The 22245-nt window shown below is 38.0% G+C and overlaps 1 protein-coding gene across 1 annotated transcript in view; it reads left to right on the plus strand.

Annotated features, from left to right (window-relative positions):
- LOC139744272 (uncharacterized) overlaps positions 1–22245 on the plus strand; it is a 337296-nt gene that overhangs the window by 299000 nt on the left and 16051 nt on the right. Inside the window, exon 4 of the mRNA XM_071654719.1 lies at positions 11873–12017. Within this exon, the coding sequence (XP_071510820.1) occupies positions 11873–11995 (123 nt within the window). The 3' untranslated portion in view covers positions 11996–12017. The remainder of the gene's footprint in view (positions 1–11872; positions 12018–22245) is intronic.

The raw sequence follows: 22245 nt of genomic DNA on the forward strand, positions 1-22245 counted from the left end.
AGGACATGTATTCACCAAGATACAGGATAAAACATTTATGACCTTTGACCCTAATTTACATACCCAAGATGGTGTCCGATCAAGTAATTGTTATTTTATGAAATAATGTACGTGACATGAACTATACATGTGCAAAATATAGGGCTGACAGGGCTTGTTATTCTTGAGTTATTGCAAAGAAAGTTGCAAAAAGAAAAGAATACGAAAATACATCAAAGATAAGCTTTAACTTAAACCAAGTTTTTGGACGTGATCCCGACAACGTACGAAAAAAAAAGGGCACACTTACGATAGCCCAAATTCTCAGCTACAACACAGTAAAATCTGGGAGAAATTCACCGAAGCATAAGTGAACTAGTGCTCGAAAAGAACAGTCATGTCAATTTTCATTTCCAGAAAAACTGCACTCCCATAGAGATAACACGTAAACTGGTCAAATTTGACAAGATTACTTTCAATCAATTTTTACGAGGTGATGCCGACATCCAATCAAACTTTTGTAAATTTACGTTTGAAAGAACATTACATAAGCTACAACATACTGAAATCTGGCTGACAATCGACAAAGGAAAAATGAGATACGCTCGAGTGAACTTGAAATTTGATGACGCTATTTTGAAAATTTACTTTTTTTACCGTATTAAGAAATTTGATATCTTTTAATCATTTTGCCAGCATTGCCACCCCATGAAATGACATGTACAACTAATCAACTTTCAAAATATGTAAAGAAAATGGGGGGTCACCGTCCATCCTGACGAGTAAAATCCGATTTAAAATTGGCGGTTTTTTGGCATAGTTGCACTGTATATCGCCATTGACGCGCGCGCGGAATTTCAACTTTGATTGGCCCGTATGACGTCATATTGAGTTGGATCGACTTGAAACTTGGTAGAAATATTACTTTACATTTCAGACATTCGATCCGTGCGATAAAACGGGAAATTTCTATTGCATATGAGTTGTGCGTGCGTATATGCGCGCGCGTGTACGCGTCCGTCGATTTTTTTTGAAATACTGTAAATTACCTGAAACGTGTGCAAAACAATTTTGAGGTTGATTAGAGCATGTTTGAATTTCAACGCGCGCGTACGCGCTCGTTTACTATGAACGTGACTAAATTTTATGAAATATATCAATAGACCTTGACTTGAACTATATGATATCTTAATTTCATTCAAAAATTCCCTTCCATTAATGAGATATTGATGTAAACGTGATTTCAAATAATGACGTCATAATGACGTCACGGTTAACTGATCACATTGATACACTAGATCTGTCGTCCTTAAGACATGATACATATATGGTATAAGTTTAAAAGTGATAGGTAGGGGACTTTTTGAGTTAACCGCTGCACAAGATTTGAGGAGAAAGAAATAAAGAAGAAGAAAGAATCCGTACAGATACAATAGGTGATCCAAGAGGATACTGGCATCACCTAATCAGTACAGATACAGAAGGTGATCCGAGAGGATACTCGGATCACCTAACAACAACAACAGACTTAACCGCTCAACTAGTCAGATAAATGCGTGCTGGCAACCAATAGACCTACATGGCAGGAAAAAAAATGACAACCTTTCTAGTGTAAATTTCAGCGAAAACAGGTGGCAAACAAAAAAAAAATGCGTGCACTGTAACTATTTCAGGTTTTAAGCAGTCTGTAAATCACCTAGGAACACCGACCGAAGGGCATAATTCTATTAAATGTCGCCTTATCTTCGCTTATTTAACAGTAAAAACAAAAAAAACAAAAAACAAAAAAAGCGAGAGATTGTAATTTGTCATCACTGACAAATTAAGGTGATCCGATTTTTTTTTTTATCAATGATTCGAGTACTGGTCGCAATAGGCATGACCATACAAGTTTCATCTGTGTTTAGAGACATTGGCCGTGTGATGTTTGGATTCTCATTTAGCAAAGGGAGTCATATCTGCCATGTTTGGTACCAAATTCTGTATACACTATAACGAAGAAACAGCAACAAATACATATGACCTTTGACCCACCTTTGCACTCCCAAGATGGCATCTGGTGAAATAGTGGTTATTTTGTAAAATGATTCTTGCGACATTGTCTATACATGTGAAAATATGGGAAAGATAGGACAGGTATTCACCAAGATACAAGATGAAACATTTATGACCTTTGACCCTAATTTACATACCCAAGATGTTGGCCGATTAAGTAGTTGTTATTTTATGAAATAATGTACGTGACATGATCTAAACATGTGCAAAATATGGAGGTGATAGGGTTTTTTTTTTCTTGAGTTATTGCAAAGAAAGTAGTAGAAAGAAAGAAATATCTCAATACATAGAAGATAAGCTTTAATTTCAACCAAGTTTTTTAACGTGATCCCGACATCGTATGAAAAACGAAGGGCACAGTAGCGATAGCGCAAAGTCTTAGCTACAACATATTAAAATCTGGGAGAAATTCACCGAAGGGTAAGTGAGCTAGTGCTCGATAAAGACAATCATGTCAATTTTCACATCTAGAGAAATTCCCTCCCATAGAGATGACACGTCATAACGAAAATACAGAAAGAAGTAAATATAACCTTTGACCCCAATTTGCACAGACAAGATGGCATCTGAGCAAAAATTGGTTATTTTGTGAAATGATTCTTGTAACATGGTCTTTGTGTGTGCAAAATATGGAAAAGAGAGGACATGTATTTACCAAGATACAGGATGAAACATCTTTGACCTTTGACCCTAATTTACATACCCAAGATGGCGTCTGATCAAGTAGTTGTTATTTTATGAAATAATGTTCGTGACATGAACTAAACATGTGCAAAATATTGGTCTGATAGGGTATGTTTTTCTTGAGTTATTGCACATAAAGTTTCAAAAGAAAGAAATATTTCAATACACCGAAGATAAACTGTAATTTCAACCAAGTTTGTTTACGTGATCCCGACAACGTATGAAAAAAGGAAGGGCACACTAACGATAGCCCTACATCTCAGCTACAACATATTAAAATCTTAGAGAAATTCACCGAAGCATAAGTGAGCTGGTGCTCGATAAAGATAGTCATGTCAATTTTCATTTCCATAAAAATTGAACTCCCATAGAGATTACACGTAAACTGGTCAAATTTGACAAGGTTACCTTCAATCCATTTTTTCGAGGTAATGTCGTCATCTAATCAAAATTGTTTGATTATATTTATGAAAGAACATTTCATAAGCTACAACATATTGAAATTTGGGTGAAAATTAGCTAAGGATAAGTAAGATACGCTCGAGTAAACTTGAAATTTGATGACGTCATTTTGAAAATTTATTTTTTTACTTTATTAAGAAATTTGATATCTTTTAATCATTTTGTCAGCATAGCCAGCCCATGAAATGACATGTACAATTCATCAGCTTTCCGAATATGTAAAGAAAATGGGGGTTCACCGTCCATCCTGACGAGTAAAATCCGATTTAAAATTGGCGGTTTTATGGCATAGTTGCACTGTGTATCCCCATTGACGCACGCGCGGAATTTTGAATTTGACGGGCACGTATGACGTCATATTGAATCGGATCGACTTGAAACTTGGTAGAAATATTCCTTGACATTTCAGACATCCGATCCGTGTGAAAAAACTGAAAATTTCTATTTCATATTAGCTGTGCGTGTGAATATGTGCGCGCGTGTACGCGTCCGTCCAATTTTTTCAATTTTTCAAAAAATGCTCCAAATGATCTGAAACGTGTGCAAAAAAAATTTGAGCTCGATTTGAGCATACAAATATTTCAACGCGCGCGCGCGTTTTGAGATAAAAATGAATTTTGAGAATATGAGTAGAATCCGCTTGACTTGAAATATATGTGACGTAAATTTCATAAGAATATTCCATTCCATTAATGAGATATGCATGAAAATGTGTTTTCATATAATGACGTCATAGTGACGTCACGGTCGACTGATCACTATGATTTTACTTGCGCTGTCGTCTTTGCGGCATGATGCATGTATGGTATAATTTTGACATTGAGAGGCAATGCACTTTCTGAGCAAACCTCTGCACAACTTTTGTCCAGAAATAAACAATCAGTACAGATACAGAAGGTGATCCGAAGGATATTCGGATCACCTAAAAAACACGTTGAACAGTATTGGTGTATTACACATTAATGTTAACACTAAAACAAAACAAAGGGGTTAATCGTCGCTTCATACTTACAATCGAATCACGTGTCCCCCCCAAAGAAATAATGATAATACTAGAGATTGTAATTTGTCATCACTGACAAATTAAGGTGATCCGATTTTTTTTTATCAATGATTCGAGTCCTGATCGCAATAGGCATGACCATACAAGTTTCATCTGTGTTTAGAGACATTGGCCGTGTGATGTTTGCATTCTCATTTAGCAAAGGGAGTCATATCTGCCATGTTTGGTACCAAATTCTGTATAGGCCCCCTACACTATAACGAAGAAACAGCAACAAATACATATGACCTTTGACCAACCTTTGCACTCCCAAGATTGCATCTGATGAAATAGTGGGTATTTTGTGAAATGATTCTCGCGACATCGTCTATACGTGTGAAAAATATGGGAAAGATAGGACAGGTATTCACCAAGATACAAGATGAAACATTTATGACCTTTGACCCTAATTTACATACCCAAGATGTTGTCCGATCTAGTAGTTGTTATTTCATGAAATAATGTACGTGACATGAACTAAATATGTGCAAAATATGGGGGTGATAGGGCGTGTTTTTCTTGAGTTATTGCAAAGAAAGTTACAGAAAGAAAGAAATATCTCAATACATAGAAGATAAGCTTTAATTTCATCATTTTTATCGTGATCCCGACATCGTATGAAAAAACGAAATAAATAAACGATAGCGCAAAGTCTCAGCTACAACATATTAAAATCTGGGAGAAATTCACCGAAGGGTAAGTGAGCTAGTGCTCGATAAAGACAATCATGTCAATTTTCACATTTAAAAAAATTCCCTCCCATAGAGATAACACGTCATAACGAAGATACAAAAAGTATATATGACCTTTGACCTCAATTTGCAGAGACAAGATGGCATCTGAGTAAAAAGTAGTTATTTTGTGAAATGATCCTTGTAACATGGTCTTTGCGTGTGCAAAATATGGGAAAGATAGGACATGTATTCACTAAGATACAGGATGAAACACTTATGACCTTTGACCCTAATTTACATATCCAAGATGGTGTCCGATCAAGTGGTTGTTATTTTATGAAATAATTGACGTGACATGAACTCAAAATGTGCAAAATATGGAAGTGATAGAGACCGTTTTTCTTGAGTTATTGCAAAGAAAGTTGCAGAAAGAACGAAATATCTCAATACATCGAAGATAAGCCTGAATTTCAACCAAAATTTTTGACGTGATCCCGACATCGTATGAAAAAAACGAAGGGCACACTTCCGATAGCGTAAAATCTCAGGTACAACATATTAAAATCTGGGAGAAATTTATCGAAGGGTAAGTGAGCTAGTGCTCGATAAAGATAGTCATGTCAATTTCATTTCCAGAAAAACTGCACTCCCATAGAGATAACACGTAAACTGGTCAAATTTGACAAGGTTACTTTCAATCCGTTTTTACGAGGTGATACTGTTATTCAATCAAAATTTTGTAGTTTTATGTTTGAAAGAACATTAAATAAGCTAACACATACTGAAATCTGGGTGAAAATTGACAAAGGACTAGTGAGATACAATCGAATGAACTTGAAATTTGATGACGTCATTTTGAAAATTTACTTTTTTTACTTTATTAAGAAATTTGCTATCTTTTAATCATTTTGTTAGCATTGCCAACCCATGAAATGACATATACAACTCATCAGCTTTCAAAATATGTAAAGAAAATGGGGGGTCACTGTCCATCCTGACGAGTAAAATCGGATTTAAAATTAGCAGTTTTTTGGCATAGTTGCACTGTATATCGCCATTGACGCGCGCGCGGAATTTCAACTTTGACGGGCCCGTATGACATCATATTGAGTCGGATTGACTTGAAACTTGGTATAGATATTCCTTGACATTTCAGACATCCGATCAAAGTGAAAAAACTGGAAATTTCAATTGCACATGAGCTGTGCGTGCGTATATGCGCGCGCGCGTACGCGTCCGTCCGATTTTTTCAATTTTTCAAAAAATGCTCCAAATGGTCTGAAACGTGTGCAAAAAAAATTTGAACTCGATTGGAGCATACAAATATTTCAATGCGCGCGTACGCGCACGTTTTAAGAGAAAATATGAATTTTGAGAATATGAGTAGAATGCGCATAACTTGAAATATATGTGACGTAAATTTCATTGAAAAATTCCATTCCATTAATGAGATATGATTGAGAATGTGTTTTCATATAATGACGTCATAGTGACGTCATGGTCGACTGATCACAATGATACATTAGATTTCTCGTCTTTGGGACATGATGCATACATGGTATAATTTTGAAATTAATAGGCAGCGGACTTTCTGAGCTAACCTCTGCACAACTTTTGCGGAGAAATAAAGAAATAAAGAAGAAGAAAGAATCAGTACAGATACAGAAGGTGATCCGAAGGATACTCGGATCACCTAACAACATATGCAAGAAATGATCATGCGATCTAATTACCCAACCTTCAACTGCAACGCTACTGTTAACCATTGCCGAATCCCCCCTCTCCCTTAGATTCTAGTCACATTAGTAACCACAAATAACTTATATCAATTATATTTTCTTTAATCTGAGCAACAGCTATGCAAAATCAATATATCTTCATATATAAATGTAATTTCATGCGAATTTCCCAATCTAATCACTGATACTATTTAAACAAAACCAAAAACCAATGCATGACTCATCAGAACGAAGCAGAGGAAGAATCACATCTCCCTTTGAATACATAAACAATTCGTTTAATTTGATCTAATTTATTCTTTTCATGATACAAAACATCTATACAGCGTTACTCATACCTGAATCCAACAAGGGAAACTCTGTGTGTTACAAGTTCTCGCTTTTCAGAACATGTTGTACAAACCGCTGCAATATCCAACGATGACACAAATTAACCCATATCAAGCCATCTACGGGATATTCCCTAGTTCGTCCAAACGCCGCAGGGGCCATATACGGAATATCCGGTAGTGAAAGAAATGACATATAAACGACGTCATTCCAAAGTTCTTTCACCTTCTAACCTTTGACAACATATCCCAGAATGCTTTGCTACACTGTCTGCAATAATTCAAGAAGGATTTGTCAGTCACACCCCAACAATATCTTAAAAATAACCACGAAGCATCAGTGGGTGCTATCTGCAGCTGTACGGAATGCTCGATTTTGGATTTTCTGCCGCAGTTTTTGAGGAGGTTTGGACACTTGCCGGGCGATGATTCGACTGTGATAATAGTCCCACATGTACATCTACATGTATGTACAACAATTGTATAATTCAGTCGAAACTGACAAGCTGTAGAAGTGTATCTATCGTTACGAGTTTCGCTTCAACAAACTATAGGATGCACACATTATACTATCGATTTTCCGTGCACTCGCAATGGCTTCATCGTCATAAATATAAACATAAATCTGTGATTATTGTATCAATGGTCATGATATTTATATGTCCAGAAAGCTGACACTCTAATCATTTCATTTTCGGTACTGATGTGTAAAATTACAACATTTGCTATTTTTAATCCATGAATGAAAGCAAACAAACAAATTGATGACTGTACTTCACTTCTGCTGAGTACTATGACTGCACTGTGAATTGAATGGCAACATGTCATATACCATTTTAAAGGGAATTTTATCTTCTTTCAAATGACATGTAACTTTACTATGTTTTGTTCATTGCTTGCTAATGAAGAGCAATTGTTTGGAGAGTTGTCTGCCTGCCGGCGTGTGTGCGCAAATGATGCTGGGCCACTGCGGTGTTTGTTTACACAAGTGCGTTGGCCCGATATGGGTTAATAATCTTACAGTGCGATGCATCATAATTATAACTACTACATTAAGTGTAAAATGACCAAAACTGTCGAAGCAGCGAAATTTACATGCCCTTCACTGTACATAGAGTGTCTTTTGTTTCTCTTTGTTCCTCTACGATTCCTCAACTGCGGTTGGCCAAGGCATTTTTATTGGCAAAGTGAACAAGCTACGATTTGTTGACTAACTACTGACAAAAATCTGTACTTTTGCCTGCCTAAGGTCACTGTCTTGAGTGAGGCAAATCCCTCATGAGTAACTGGACATAAAACATGAATCAACTTTTGTGACCTAACTTTTTCTCTTCCTACTTTGACATACCACCTTCGATAAGGCTGATGCAAACTTTTCTTTCCCTTTCTCCCTCCATCTCTCTTCTCCTCTCACTCGCTCCCTGCTTCTCTTCTGTTTTCCTCTCTCCATTGACCGAAAGAGACTTGATAAAGTACGCAGAGCATGAGTCATAACCAAGATGGTAGTCGTCATTCCTAGTACCCATCATCGTTGACAGAAACTTTTGAACACCATTATCACTTCATGATGCAAAATTACAAACACAATATCAATACCTATGGTCGACAACTTAAAACAAACTCATTCTAACGTGTGGAATTCTCACCAAACAAGAAAAACAGTATCGTACTGTAAAAGTGGAAATTTTTGCACACTTTGCACAACCAGAAACTAGCGCGAAAATAAAAGCACAGAAACATTTTTGCTGGCCATTATGTTCCAGTAGTTGATGTCTTGATTCCGTCGAATTAAAAATGTGCGAAACTCTTCTTACTCAGCCGAGCGCGAAAAATTAGTCGTGCGAAAATATCCATTTTTACAGTATACGAAAGTAATGTACAGCGAAAACGCAACATGGTAAACCACTATCACCTAAAAACATCATAATTCTCCCTACAGAAACTCTCTAAAACAATGTGCTGAGACACAATTCATTACTGGACGTTTCTCTATCCATTTATAAATTGAAATATTGAATTACTTCATGATTCTCTCCAAAATCAGGATAAGTGTCCAAAACTTTAACTTTTCCTCCAACGCAACACGTGTCCTCTTCCTCTGGCCGTTCTTAGAGGGAATGAAAGTCACACAATCTCTCCGACCTGACCAGAGGAAGATTTCTGACCCAATCACTCTTTTCTTTCTAATTATTATACTTACTCCAAAATAATCTTAGTTTTCCACAAAGCAAAATAAACACGATCATACCTTTCGGGAATCACAATGCGAGAAACTACCTATGTCTGAAAATATCATAGCCGATGTTTTTATTTTGTAATTTTTTCCTGGAGAGTTTCTTGCTTGCCCATGGATGACTGCATGATGTCATCGCAAGTCAAGTGGTTTTCTACAAAATACAACCCAATTAAAGCTTTTCTCTGGCTTTTCTGAAGTAAAAACAGTAATGAGTTTGAGTTTGAGTTTGAGTTTATTTTATTTCACCACGGGTCACTCACTTCAGCCAATGGCTGTTCTTCTGTGAGTCCATGAAGTCAAAAATCATACAATTACAAAATACAACATTTTATACATAGTATAGGAAACTTTAAAAAAAAGTAACAAAAAAAAAGAAAAAAATTAAATACAAAAATCAAACAAACAGACACTCAAAAACAAATCATAGGAAATCATGCATACTACATAAAGAAAATGAGAATTAAGATACTGAAAAAAAAACAAAGGAAAACGATTAATGCACAGTGTTACAGTTCAATGCAAACAATTACTACGTATATAATTTATCCACCTTATGTTTAAATGTAAGAAAGGATACACTTTGCTTTACATCATCTGATAAATTATTCCATAATTTAGCGCCTCGATATGTTACACTACGTTTCTTAAAATTAGTTCTTGAGTGTGGTACATCTAGTTTCAATATTCCTTTTCTCAGTATGTAAGTAGTCTGCTTAAATGGAAATAAATTACATACAATTTATTGTATGTAATATCAATAAATTAACCTGTATGCAAAATCCCTTTTAAATCCCATTCATGCGCTGTAGGAAAGTGTTCCATTCCAACCATCTTAATCAGCCATGATAATTGCGATATTATCAAATTCACTTTGATTAACTGTAAATTTAATCTTGTCAGTTTTACATTTCCCAACACAAACTTAATCAGTTTCAGTCGTGGTACAGTGCTCACCCATTAATCAGGAACCGCTTTAGCGGGGCCCTGATTAAGTGCGACAAAAATGGTGAAACAATCTTTTCTGATTTCTTTTTTCTTTTTTGACAAACTAAAGACATGGGGGTAATGTGTTCTTCATTACCTGATTTGAACTTCAATGTTGTCAATAATTGTTCCCAGCACTGCTATATTGGACTCCTGTCTCAGTCTGTCAAATTTGTGCTGGCACAGTTTGCCCTATACAGTATGTCCAAAAAAAAATCACAATCGAATTTTCGCATTGATAACTTCCAGTATGATTAAACTGTCTGAATGCTATTTCAGAGTCTAAAAATATAACATCTTAGCTTTATTTTTTTTTTTTGCAGAAAACCCCACCCAATTTGGGTAAGTGGTCACAGAAAAATGTGGATTGTTGAAAAGCATGTCATGGGTCTGATTTTTCCAAGTTTAGCACTTGGATGCACATGGAACTGCATGTGTTAACACAGTGCACGAACTTGGAGGTAAGGGATTCCAAACATGCTCTACAAAAATCCCAATTTCTCTTTGACCACTGAAGCAAATCAGATGGAGTTTTCTGTGAGATGTAGGTAATAAGTTATAGTTTCATATACTGAAATTGTATTTGGATTGATTCACTGTGTTTAAAGTTATCATTGTGGAGGTCCCGTTGTAATTTCTTTGGGAACATATGGTATAGCCATGTCAAATGAGAGTAGATTTCAACCTTTTGAGGCATTATATATTTGGCCTACCTCTGGAGCATGTTGGATGAATCTTCTGTTATCACGTTACTTATTTTTTTTTCAAAGAGTTATTCATGTCTTTATTTCATATGTCTTGCTTTGTTATATACCTGGTATTGAGTGAGCACTACAAATATACTCATATAAACTACTCATATAAATGTGTGATGGTTCAGTGTAAACGACATCACTTGTATTGTTTTCCTATATGAAGAGTTCCTTTCTGCGGGTGCTGAATCCATTTTTCATCAAATTGGACTTTTTTACAAATAAGTATTCATGTTTAGTAATCATATACAATAAACTCTTCAAAGTACTGTAATTCTTGTGATAAAATGGAGAAATCAGGCAATGAGAAATAAAAGTTAGTTTGTTTTCTTTTTGTTTTGTTTTTTTTTTTTGTTTGTTTTTGGCATGCCAAAAGATAAGCCATTATCTGGCTTGTTGTGAAAGGTGCTAAATCCAGCTTGGCTGCACTTTGACCCCAGAGCAAGGCCAGGCTGGCTAGCTCTCCTGGATGTGTAGCTTCACAGATGAATCATGCACATGTTACTTGATGATTACTTTACTATCTTTCACATCTATTCATATAAATCCTTTGGAGAGACCAAGGAAACTGGAGGAGAATGTGTAGAGATAACAAACCATCCAAGAAAAATATATAAATTGACAAAAACTAGTCACTGTAACATTTATATGTTGTATATCACAGTGTTGAAATTTTTGTTCCAAAAGGTGCTAAAATTTGAAAAATTGTCAAGAATATAAATTTCTTGAAAATCATTGTACAATGTAGACATGCAGCTTATTCCAAGACGCATTTTCTTAATCCTAATATGGGGTATCCCCAATATGGGGTACCATAAAAAGTGGATTTAGCACCTCACGGAAAGGAACTCTTCATAACTCTATGTGCAATTCGTCTAATCTGCAACTCTTTAACCACTTGATCCCACTCTCTCTCCTATCCTCTCAACACCATAGAACTGGGCTGCCAGCAAGGGGCTTACTGTCCTGGTCTTGGTCCTAAATGTCGGTTTCACAGTGCTCTTTACCAGCCTTTTCCTTCAGATGGAAGAGGAAGGAAACTGGGATAGCTGGCCATAACTTTGAGAAACAATATATCAAGGTATGTTTCCAGGTTGTTTGTAGTGGTGAAAGTGGACTACTTCACAGAATAAAAGACATGTTCCCTCACTGTAAATTGACAAGCTATTCAATGAAGGGCTGCTTTTTCTCACCAAGTTATATCTCTATCATATTCTGTTTATATTGATCAGGAGGGAGCCACAAACAAATTTTAATCTGTATGAATTGATAATTTTGTGTTGAATGACTTCATTATACCCCCATACACACAAAGTGTATAAGGGGGTACATAGGAATAATCAGCGTGTGGTCAGACGGGCTGTCCGCCATGTATTGCAAATATTGCATCACAAACTCCTGCAGTTTTGAAGCAATTTAGATAAAACTTAGGGTACAAGATGACATTGAGTTGTATATGTGCAAGACATGTTTTTAGCTCACCTGAGCTGAAGGCTCAAGTGAGCTGTTGCGATCACTCTTTATCCGCCATCCAGTGTGCATCGTCCGTCATGCGTAAACTTTTTACATTTTCATCTTCTCCTTGAGAACCCCATGACCGATTTTCACCAAACTTGGCATGTACCATTCCTAGGGGGATAGGATCTCAATTTGGTCAAATAGGCACCATTATCCACCTGGGGGCCCCTAGGAGAGCCCAAACCCCCAAAATTAGGGAATATTTAAAAATATCTTCTTCTCTAGAACCAGAAGTGATAGAGTGAAGTTAATACTATGAGTTAGTACATTGATGACTATAGTTCCAAGTTTGTTCATGGCAGAATCAGGGGTGCCCCCCAGGGGAGGGGGGTGGGGAGGGGGCCTAATGAGGCGTGAGCCTAATAGGGTGTAAAGTGCACATTTTCATCTTCTTGAAAACCTTGTGATAAATTTTCACTAAACTTGGCATGTAGCATCTAGGGGGATAGAATCTCAATTCCATCATATGGGCACCATGCACCACCTGGGGGCCCCCGGGGAGCCTAACCCACCCCCAGTAAGGAATCTTTAAAAAATTCCTCTAGAAACAGAAGTGAACGAGCTAAGTTAATACAATGAGTCAGTATATTGATTACTGTTGTTTCAAGTTTGTTCATGGCAGAATCAGGGGTGCCCCCCCCCCCCCCCCCCCCCCCGACCCAGGGGGTAGGGATGGGCCCAAATGGGGACTTAAATTGTACATGTTCATATTCTTCTTGAAAACCCCTTAATGAATATTCACAAAACTTGGCAGGTAGCATGCCAGGGGTTTAAGATCTTAATTTGTTCAACAGGGCACCATGCTCCCCTTTGGGGCCCCTAGGGGGCCAATCCCATATATTCATTAAGATCTTGCGGAGTGAACTACTTCCACAGTTCTGAAGCAATTAATTGAAATCAAACTTGGTGGACATTATGGCATTGAGGTGCAGATGTGTAAGACATGTTTTTTATGTTTGTCAGAGAAAATTTTGCTGCGATAATCACAATTCTTCCAAAACTTTGAAGAGCAAACTATTTCCATGGTATTTAGGAAATTTATTTCAAATTAGGTGTTTATAATGATCTAAGGTGTAGTTATACAAGACACTCTCTTTGTATTTGTACATGACAAGCAGGGTGCTACATAACTTTTTAGCTCACCTGAGCCGTGGGCTCAATCGAACCCTCGTCCATCGTCCCAAAATTAAGGATTCTTTAAAAATCTTCTTCTCTAGAACCAGAAGTGATAGAGCTAAGTTAATACAATGAGTCAGTATATTGGCTGTTATTTCAAGTTTGTTCATGGCAGACTCAGGGGTGCCCCCCCCCCCCCTTGGGACCCAGGGGAGTGGGATGGGATGGGTCCAAATGGGGACTGAAAGTGTACGTGTTCATCTTCTTCTTGACAGCCCCGTAACAGATTTTCACCAAACTTGGCAGGTAGCATTGCTAGGGGGATAGAATCGCAATTTGTACAAATTGGCACCATGCTCCATCTGAGGGGCCCCCAAGGGCCCAATTCCCCAAAATTGATGAATCTTTAAAAATCTTCTGCTGAACCAGAAGTGATAGAGCTAAGTTAATACTCTTGGAACCCAAGGGAAAGGGTAGGGAAGGGTCCTAATGGGGCCCAATTTGTACATTTTCATCTTCTTCTTGAAAACCCCGTGATGAATTTTCACCAAATTAACAGGTAGGACCCTAGGGGGATAGAATCTCAGTTCCTTCAAGTGGGCACCATGCCCCACCTGGGGGCTCCAGGAAGGCCCAACCCACCCACCCCCCCCCCCCCACCCCCCAGTAAGGAATCTTTTACAGATTTCTCTAGAACCAGAAGTGATTACGCTAAGTTCATATAATGAGTCAGTATATTGATGACTGTTGTTTCAAACTTGTTCATGGCAGACTCAGGGGTACCCTCCCCCCTCCCCTTGGGACCCAGGGGAGTGGGGTGGGATGGGTCCAAATTGGGACTGAAATTGTACATGTTCATATTCTTCTTGAAAACCCTGTGATGAATGTTCCACCAAAGCTAGCATGCCAGGGGATAAGCATTGCAATTTGTTCAACTGGGCACCATGCTACCCCCTTTGGGGCCCCTTGGGGTCCAATCCCCCCCCCCCCCCCCCCCCAACATTAAGGAATATTTACAAATCTTCTTCTGTAGAACCAGAAGTGATAAAGCAAAGTTAATACTATGAGTGTGTGCATTGATGACTTCAGTTCCAAGTTTGTTCATTGCAGATCCAGGGCTGCCCTCATGACTCAAGGGGGGGGGGATTCAAATGCTAGTCTAAATTGTACATTTTCATCTTCTTATTGAAAACAACATAGTGGATTTTTACCTAACTTTGCAAGTAGCATTCCTAGGGGGATATGATCTCAATGTGTTTGAATGGGCACCATGCTTCCCTTGGGGACCCTTACGGTGCCCAAACCTCCTAAATTAAGAAATATTTAATTATATTCTTCTCTAGAATCAAAGGTGATAGAGCTGTAAGTCTTTTTTCCAACCTGTGATAGAATATGCAAATGGACACCATGCCCCAGCTCTCAAAGCCCTCCCCCCCCCCCCCCCCCCCCCCCCTCACTCCATCTCAGGTAAAAGTCTGCAAGAATGCATGGAAGGTGAACTTGCAATACTCAGGTGAGCACGAGACTCTTGTTTGTGTTTGTCTGAGAAAGTGTTGCCATGGTAACCACAATTTTCCCAAAACCTTGTGGAGTAAACTACTTCCACAGTATCTGAGCAAATTATTTCAAATTTGATATGTATAATCATCTATAGGTATAGTTATGCAAGACGCTCTTTAAGTTTGTACCCAACAAGGCGTCGTCATAGTAGTCTTGAAAATCTTGTAGAGTGAACTACTTCCACAATTTTGAAGCAGTTGAAATCAAATTTGGTGGAGATTATGGCATTGAGGTGTAGATGTGTAAGACATGTTTTTTCTCTTCATTTTGCTTTACTTACCTATCCATATAATAATTGCCATCTAATGCCAATTAGAATTGCCCCCGGTAGTTTAAAAGTTCTTTGAACCCCTATTGCCCCAGCAATGCTAGGGAAACCCCTTACACACTCCCCTATCAAGGCCCATGCGCACATGATCTCTTCCTCTTTATTCTGCCGCACATGAAGTGTCACATGCCCACCGAAGTAGCTCTCCAAAGACAGATAAGATTTATCTTTTATACATCCGTATCCCGATTTTTCGGTCAGATATTATACAGGGAGATAGATTTTTCTACTATTGAAATTTCTATCTTCCTTCTTAGCCAAATATTAGTTAACCTGTTTGCTTCCCATTTAGTGCAACATGCCAAACTCTTCGCAGTCTTCGCCTCCCAGCTCAACTCCGGAGGCAGACAACAGCGATATACCGAATCCGCATTCCACATCGTACCCACCGATAAAGCAGGGCAGAGCGGGAAGAAAAGACCTAACATTCCGCTACTCCTGCCTCTGAACCTCCCCCTACAAAAGGGAAAAAGAACGAGAACAAATCAAAAAGGGTACCTTGTTCTAATTCCTTACCAGCCGAAAAATCTGCTTCTCAGACAGCGGTTGTTTCTGCCGCGAAGTCAACTGAAACAAACCTGGCCCCACCAACTAAGTTGGTGGGCACCAGCAAGTCCACGAACACAAATCAGCCTGCTAATGGAATTTCTAGCAGTGCAACTTTCTCACCAGCCAGCTTGATTGACCCCTCAGCGGCCTGCAATTTTTTTTTATGCAGGCATTACAGACAGTTTTTCTTAGGCAAAGCCAAGGAACCCTTCCTGCATTGGCAGGCGATTCTACAGGTTCCTTGGGCTTCCCAGCCTTACAGCAATCTGTCAGCTCCACTCCGGGGACCCTTTCCCGCACAGGCGGGCGATTCCACAGGCCCCCGGAACCCTGCTTCAGCCACCGCATCACGAGCTCCGGCTGTTATACTCTGTAAATGCTACGGAGCTAATTCTAGCTCTTTTTCCCGCTCCTTAGGGAGCATGATTAGGGACCAGTCCATTTGGAGTGAAATTTGGAGCGAAAAATTTTCACTCTACCAGAGAGTGAAAATATTTCGTCTTTTAAGAGCGAAATCTACATCTTTTAAGGGTGAATTTTAGCTCCTCATCCGAGTGAAATGATTCTGATTTACAGGTGGAAATCCTCACTCTTTTCAGAGTGAATTTTAACTCTTCAAGCGACGGTTGCTAGTCTTGGTTCCAGGGGTAGGGAAATCATTTTGATTTGCAGGGGACATCCTCACTCTTTTCAGAGTGAATTCTTGCTCTTTGAAAGAGGGTTGCTAGTCTTGGTTCCAGGGGATTTTTTTTTTTTCGCACTGGCATTTGATACACACGTCCAAGCGTGCACACACACACACACACATGCACACACACACATATATGCATATATACACGTTCCAATGTAAATGCAAATATACATACACTCTGTCACTAAAACATGTAGGCCTACATGAATGATACACTGCATGTACTGCATTATTTCGATTGGCTCTTTTTTTACACATTCAGGATTCTATGCATATCATTTTAACAAAGGTTAATCTTGACAAACTGGTATAGTTAAAGCTTGTCTGATGCTTGTAGGACAACTTGTTGGTATGTCAGGGATATTGTTCACAACAAATACTAATTATGTATTATGCAGAGTGGCTTCAAGCGTTTAAAGTTCCTATAAGTTCTTGGAAATAAAACATCCATAAACAATGTGAACATATTTCCAAAAGTAGCCTTTTGACCAAATAATAAATTACATGTATTTGCATCTACTTTTGTCAAATATTAGACAATTGAACAAGTGAAATATTGTACAATATTTAACAAATTTGATGACATTCTGTGTTTGAGGGCAATTCCAAACTATGAGAATAACAAATCAGATCTGATGACATTAAAAACTGAAATGCAAGTAGGATGCGGGTACATCTATGAACACACTTAAAAGCAGATCATTTGCCTGTATACTATATATGTGCAGTATTGAAAACCCAACTTGGAATACAAGTCCATGAACAAATAAATGAGTCGCTGAGTAATAGAGACAACTGTCGAAGAGACATGGGTAAATTTCTTCGTGACAATGATACAATACTTAGCAAAAACTCTAATTATCATGGGGGGGTGTACAGACACTAAAATTTGGCGGGTGTTTCAAAAGCCTTATGCAACCCCCTGATTTAAAAGAGTTGAAATATGTGTATGTTTTGGATCATTCTATCTCTTTGATAGACAAGACTGAAGTAATTTCATAAAATGCACATACACGAACAAGACAATGAATTTTACAGCAACAGTAACATGTCAAATTGCCACCATTCCTCCATTGAAGCATAGGGCTATATCATCTTTGACCATAGCAATTAGAATAATTCATGTACACAGTGGACTCCCGTTATAACGAAGTCCTCGAGACCAGCAGTTTTCTTTTGTTATATCAAAATCTTGTTATAACCGAACAAATAAACAATTTCTAAAAAAAGAGACGGGAAAATGTTGAGGCCTGAATTTTTACTTCGTTGTAACCGGAATTTCGTTATAACCGTGTTCGTTATAATGGGAGTGCGCTGTACAGGTTTTTGTATTTTTTAACCGTTTCATTTCATTTTTATTTATCTATTTTTTTTTTCTTTGGGTAGCTTAGTGGGAAATACAGAATTGAGGAGAATTTCATTAGTTCTGGTCTAGAAAGTTACCAGTAACTGTCTAAATTTATTGAACCATTATTTTGTATCATTATCCTACGGAAAAAATTATAGTACATGAATATTCTATTTGTCCCCCTTGTATACAAAAAATTCATTTGCCTAAGTCAATCATATCATCCTACTTGAAGAACTTTGCCAATTTGCTGGAATTTGCTAAGGAAATCTAAATGTCTAAGTAGATTATATGAAGGAAACGTTAGATTTCAAATTGCTAATAACATATAAATCCATGTGAACATTTTTCAAAGAATGCAATATCCTTAAATTCATGTGAACAAAAATACAACAGCATACTGTACAAGTGTATCAAAATTGTACATTTTGTAAAGGATTGAGATCATCTGTCCAAACAGTCAGTGATCATTGAAAACCACTTTCAGAATACATATTCAGATACATTCAAATACATGTCATCACACATTTTGTGAATAGTCAAGGCAACTGGAAAAGAGAAAATCTAAGTAACAGAGTCACAAGACATACATGATTATGATTACGTGTCTTTGTTGACCTCCATTATCTGGCTGATCTGGCTGTGGCACGTTCTCACCGAAGGCTTGATATCAGCAGGGATTTATAGATGAGGGATATGAAAATGTTGAGAGTCTGTGATCGACATGTTTATTGTTGGGAATTCCATATTGAACGTGTAGAAGACTTTGTGAACAGATGATCCAAAGCTTGAAAGATGTCTTCCTCTCTTAGATAGGTCGTATCATCAACAAAAATGAAATACCGTTGTTGCTCCAGCCCACCAGCAAGAAACAGCAAGAAGGGCTGGCTAAACTCTTGGTCCTCTTCTTGTGCTGCTGCATCATTATCTGTACTAGACTAAATTATAGAGTACAACAATATACATGAAAACATGTAGATATGCAACTACAGAGTTCTGAAACTCATTTGTTTTTTCTTTCTATGACAGTGGATCATCACAAGAAAGCGTACATTGTTGGGTGATATTTACTTGTGTAATCTAAATTTGAAACACAATCTGGGAAATTTAATGGACATATTCCCATGTCTTGTAAACAAACTTTGAATATTATAATCGTCTCTACCACCAAGAAAAAATGTGTAGTAAACATGCATTTACATTCTTACATATCATGCCATGATTTCAAGGCATAGAAAGGTGTGACTAGAACATAAATGTAAAAATAGGCCTATAGAATGTGCTATACTAACGATGTAGAGTCGTCAATGTGCCGGTGAGACAGTATACTTCAAAACATCTGTACAAATAATTGGATATTCTTATAGAACCATACGTTTCTTATCACTTAGATAAACAGGTTAAATCTAACAGGTATTAATGTCACAGGGAAGACAGTGAATGAACTCACAGATCTTTCTTCAAATAGATGCAGGAGAGCACTGTCAGTTGTTGGCTCCTTACTCTTTCCTTCCTGTCTTGATACAGGATGTTGGCAGAAGTTTTGTCAACAGCAGCGAGGCTCCTTGGTCTCCTAAAATTCACATAAAATTCAAATGCTTCCAAAGCAAAACTGTAATGGGCAACAGCCAATCTCAGAAGCACAATAATTTGGGAGAGGGAGATAGAAAGAAAGGCCTTCATAAGAGCATTAACATGGCCAATGGAGGAAATTACTAATCTGCACATGAACATAATTAGTACAGTACAGAGGAAAGACAGGCAACAAGCTCAGTGTACAGTGTTCCTTGCAATTAATTCATGTGGGGTATTCTCTGTTTTTGCGCACATTTTTTGTGAAGTGCATTTTTCCATGTACATGAACCCAGATAAATATTATGTGTTTAATCCAACAAAATAAACAGAAGTTGAACAAGTCAGGTCACATTCTGCAAGAGGAGAACAAGTAGATACATTGTACTTGTATGGGAAAGGGTGGGAAACTGATTTTCAGAATCCTCTTTCTCTTATTACAGTAAATGAAAGTGGTTCAATGTTTTAGTTGTTTGTTGTGATGTAAGTGACTCAATCATATCATTTTAATTTGTTATGAGGCTACACTCACCTAGATCCATGACATAATCAGTGAGATGAGGCCCTCAGACCAGGCTACCTACTGGGAAGGATTCTTCAGCACTGTTAGATCCCCAGCTTGAAAGGAATTTTGAGCCGTTTCCGGGATTGATCAATTCAAACTCCATACTGATCTGTATAGCGGCACATCAGCAGACCTGTATGAAATCAATGCTGAGGTGAAACATGAGAAAATATTAAATCAGTCTTTATTGTATATCACGATAACTACCCTAAATGAAGTGGGTTGTCAAATATGGTTGCGATCAGCAATACGGATTCAGTCAGTAAGACAATTTTGGGAAAAGTGGGTGTTTTGTCTAGGAGTTTGCATTATTCCTCCTTCATTTTCAATTCCAATTATACTTGATTTTCATCAAACAAAAAGTAACACATACAGAGTATTTTGTCAGTTCATACTGTTGAACAAATTGAAATACAAGGAAAGTCATAAAACATAACATGAAATAGATACACAGATAATTCAATTCATACTGTTGAACAATTTGAAAATACAAGTACCACTGTAAAGTCATAAAACATAATGCAGAATAGATACACAGATAATTATATAATGAGAAGGTATAATGCAATGGTAACTAGGAATAGATAAAGCGATGTAATAGAGTGATTTTCTAGAAAGGGAAAATGTATAACGAAGATAACTTGAAAGCACACACACACAAAGATAATCCTATAACCTGTATCGTTTGCAAACTTAATCAGAAAATGTACCGTATAAGCATCTGATAATTGACATATATGATTGACAACTTACCCTCTAAAATCTAGATTATCTAGATCTGTACCAGAGCAGTCAGAACCAAATTTGCCAAGAAATGGCCAACACCCAATCATAAGAAGCAAAAAACAAAACAGAACAAAAACATTTTGAGCACACGAGCACATTGACACACACACACACAGCAGCTTCACACACAAGCGGAAGCCTACAGTATGCGTGTCCCATGCATCCACAGATCTACATGTAAAAAGATATCTAAGGGTATATAGAGCACGTAAAATACACATGCGGGAGCCCGTCCCTATGCCTTTAGGGTCCGGTAAGGTAATCCCCTTGCAAACTACTGAGACAAGACACTCGACTGTAGGCCTACCCCTGTATTCTTGAAAGCTTCGACTATTCTAAATGTATTTTATCCCTCTGAAAAAGCTTGCAGTCTGTTTGAATGACAATATTCCAGTACTGGCGGTAGAGTACATTTTCCGTGGGTCTATCAATCGTGTCCAAGATCAGGGACCAGCGTATACTCGCATAGCCAGCCACAGGGACAAACTGCGCAGACTTTATTGCGATTTAGAGTTAGAATAGGAACTAGAAATATTGGTCTAGTGTAGTCCAACTGCTCGTCAGAGCTGGCACAGAAATTACTTACAGAATTATAAATACCTTTTATGGCTTGGGTTTTGTTCGTTGCTCCCATATCTTGATTGAACCGAGTCGTCCTCTCCCAGAATATGCCGGCCAGACGTGCATAATGGCGATATGTTGTACATTAGTGACAGCACTTTTTACGTACAAAACAATATGTAGTACGCATATGTGTACGCAGGTAGGTCGCTAGCTCAGGGATGCCAAGTTAAAAAAAAAATTATGAGTGAGATTTTCATGACTCGGCATCTCGGCATGCGAATGTGTGCGCGAGCGAGGGTGTGGGAGGGGTTTCCCCCCCTGTGGCCTCCCACGGTAGGGAGCTTTTTCAATTTTTATCTCTTAATGGTGCGATCAGGTGCATACTTAAGTGACTGTTTTTTACCTATTTTGGAAGACAAAAGGGAAATATACATTCATTTGCAACTATCACTTCAATCTTTTGAGCTATGCTCATTATTATAGGCCCAAATTGCAGACTTGGCCTGATGCGTGAGAAAAATGGGTGCCATGCGTGAGATCGTGAGATGGCCCCTAAATGCTTGAGTCTCACACAGAATGCGCGAGACTTGGTAGCTCTGCTAGCTATGCACTATGGTCCTCCATTCATATAATATGCGCTGCGTTAAGTTGTTGGCGACATCGACACCAAAATCAAAGTGAGAAACCTGTCAACCTGTGCGATATGCGCATG

This window comes from Diadema antillarum, unplaced genomic scaffold (assembly GCF_040938485.1).
Source record: "Diadema antillarum isolate AM-2024a unplaced genomic scaffold, OU_Dant_1.0 seq00001152_RagTag, whole genome shotgun sequence".
Classification (NCBI taxonomy): Eukaryota; Metazoa; Echinodermata; class Echinoidea; order Diadematoida; family Diadematidae; genus Diadema; species Diadema antillarum.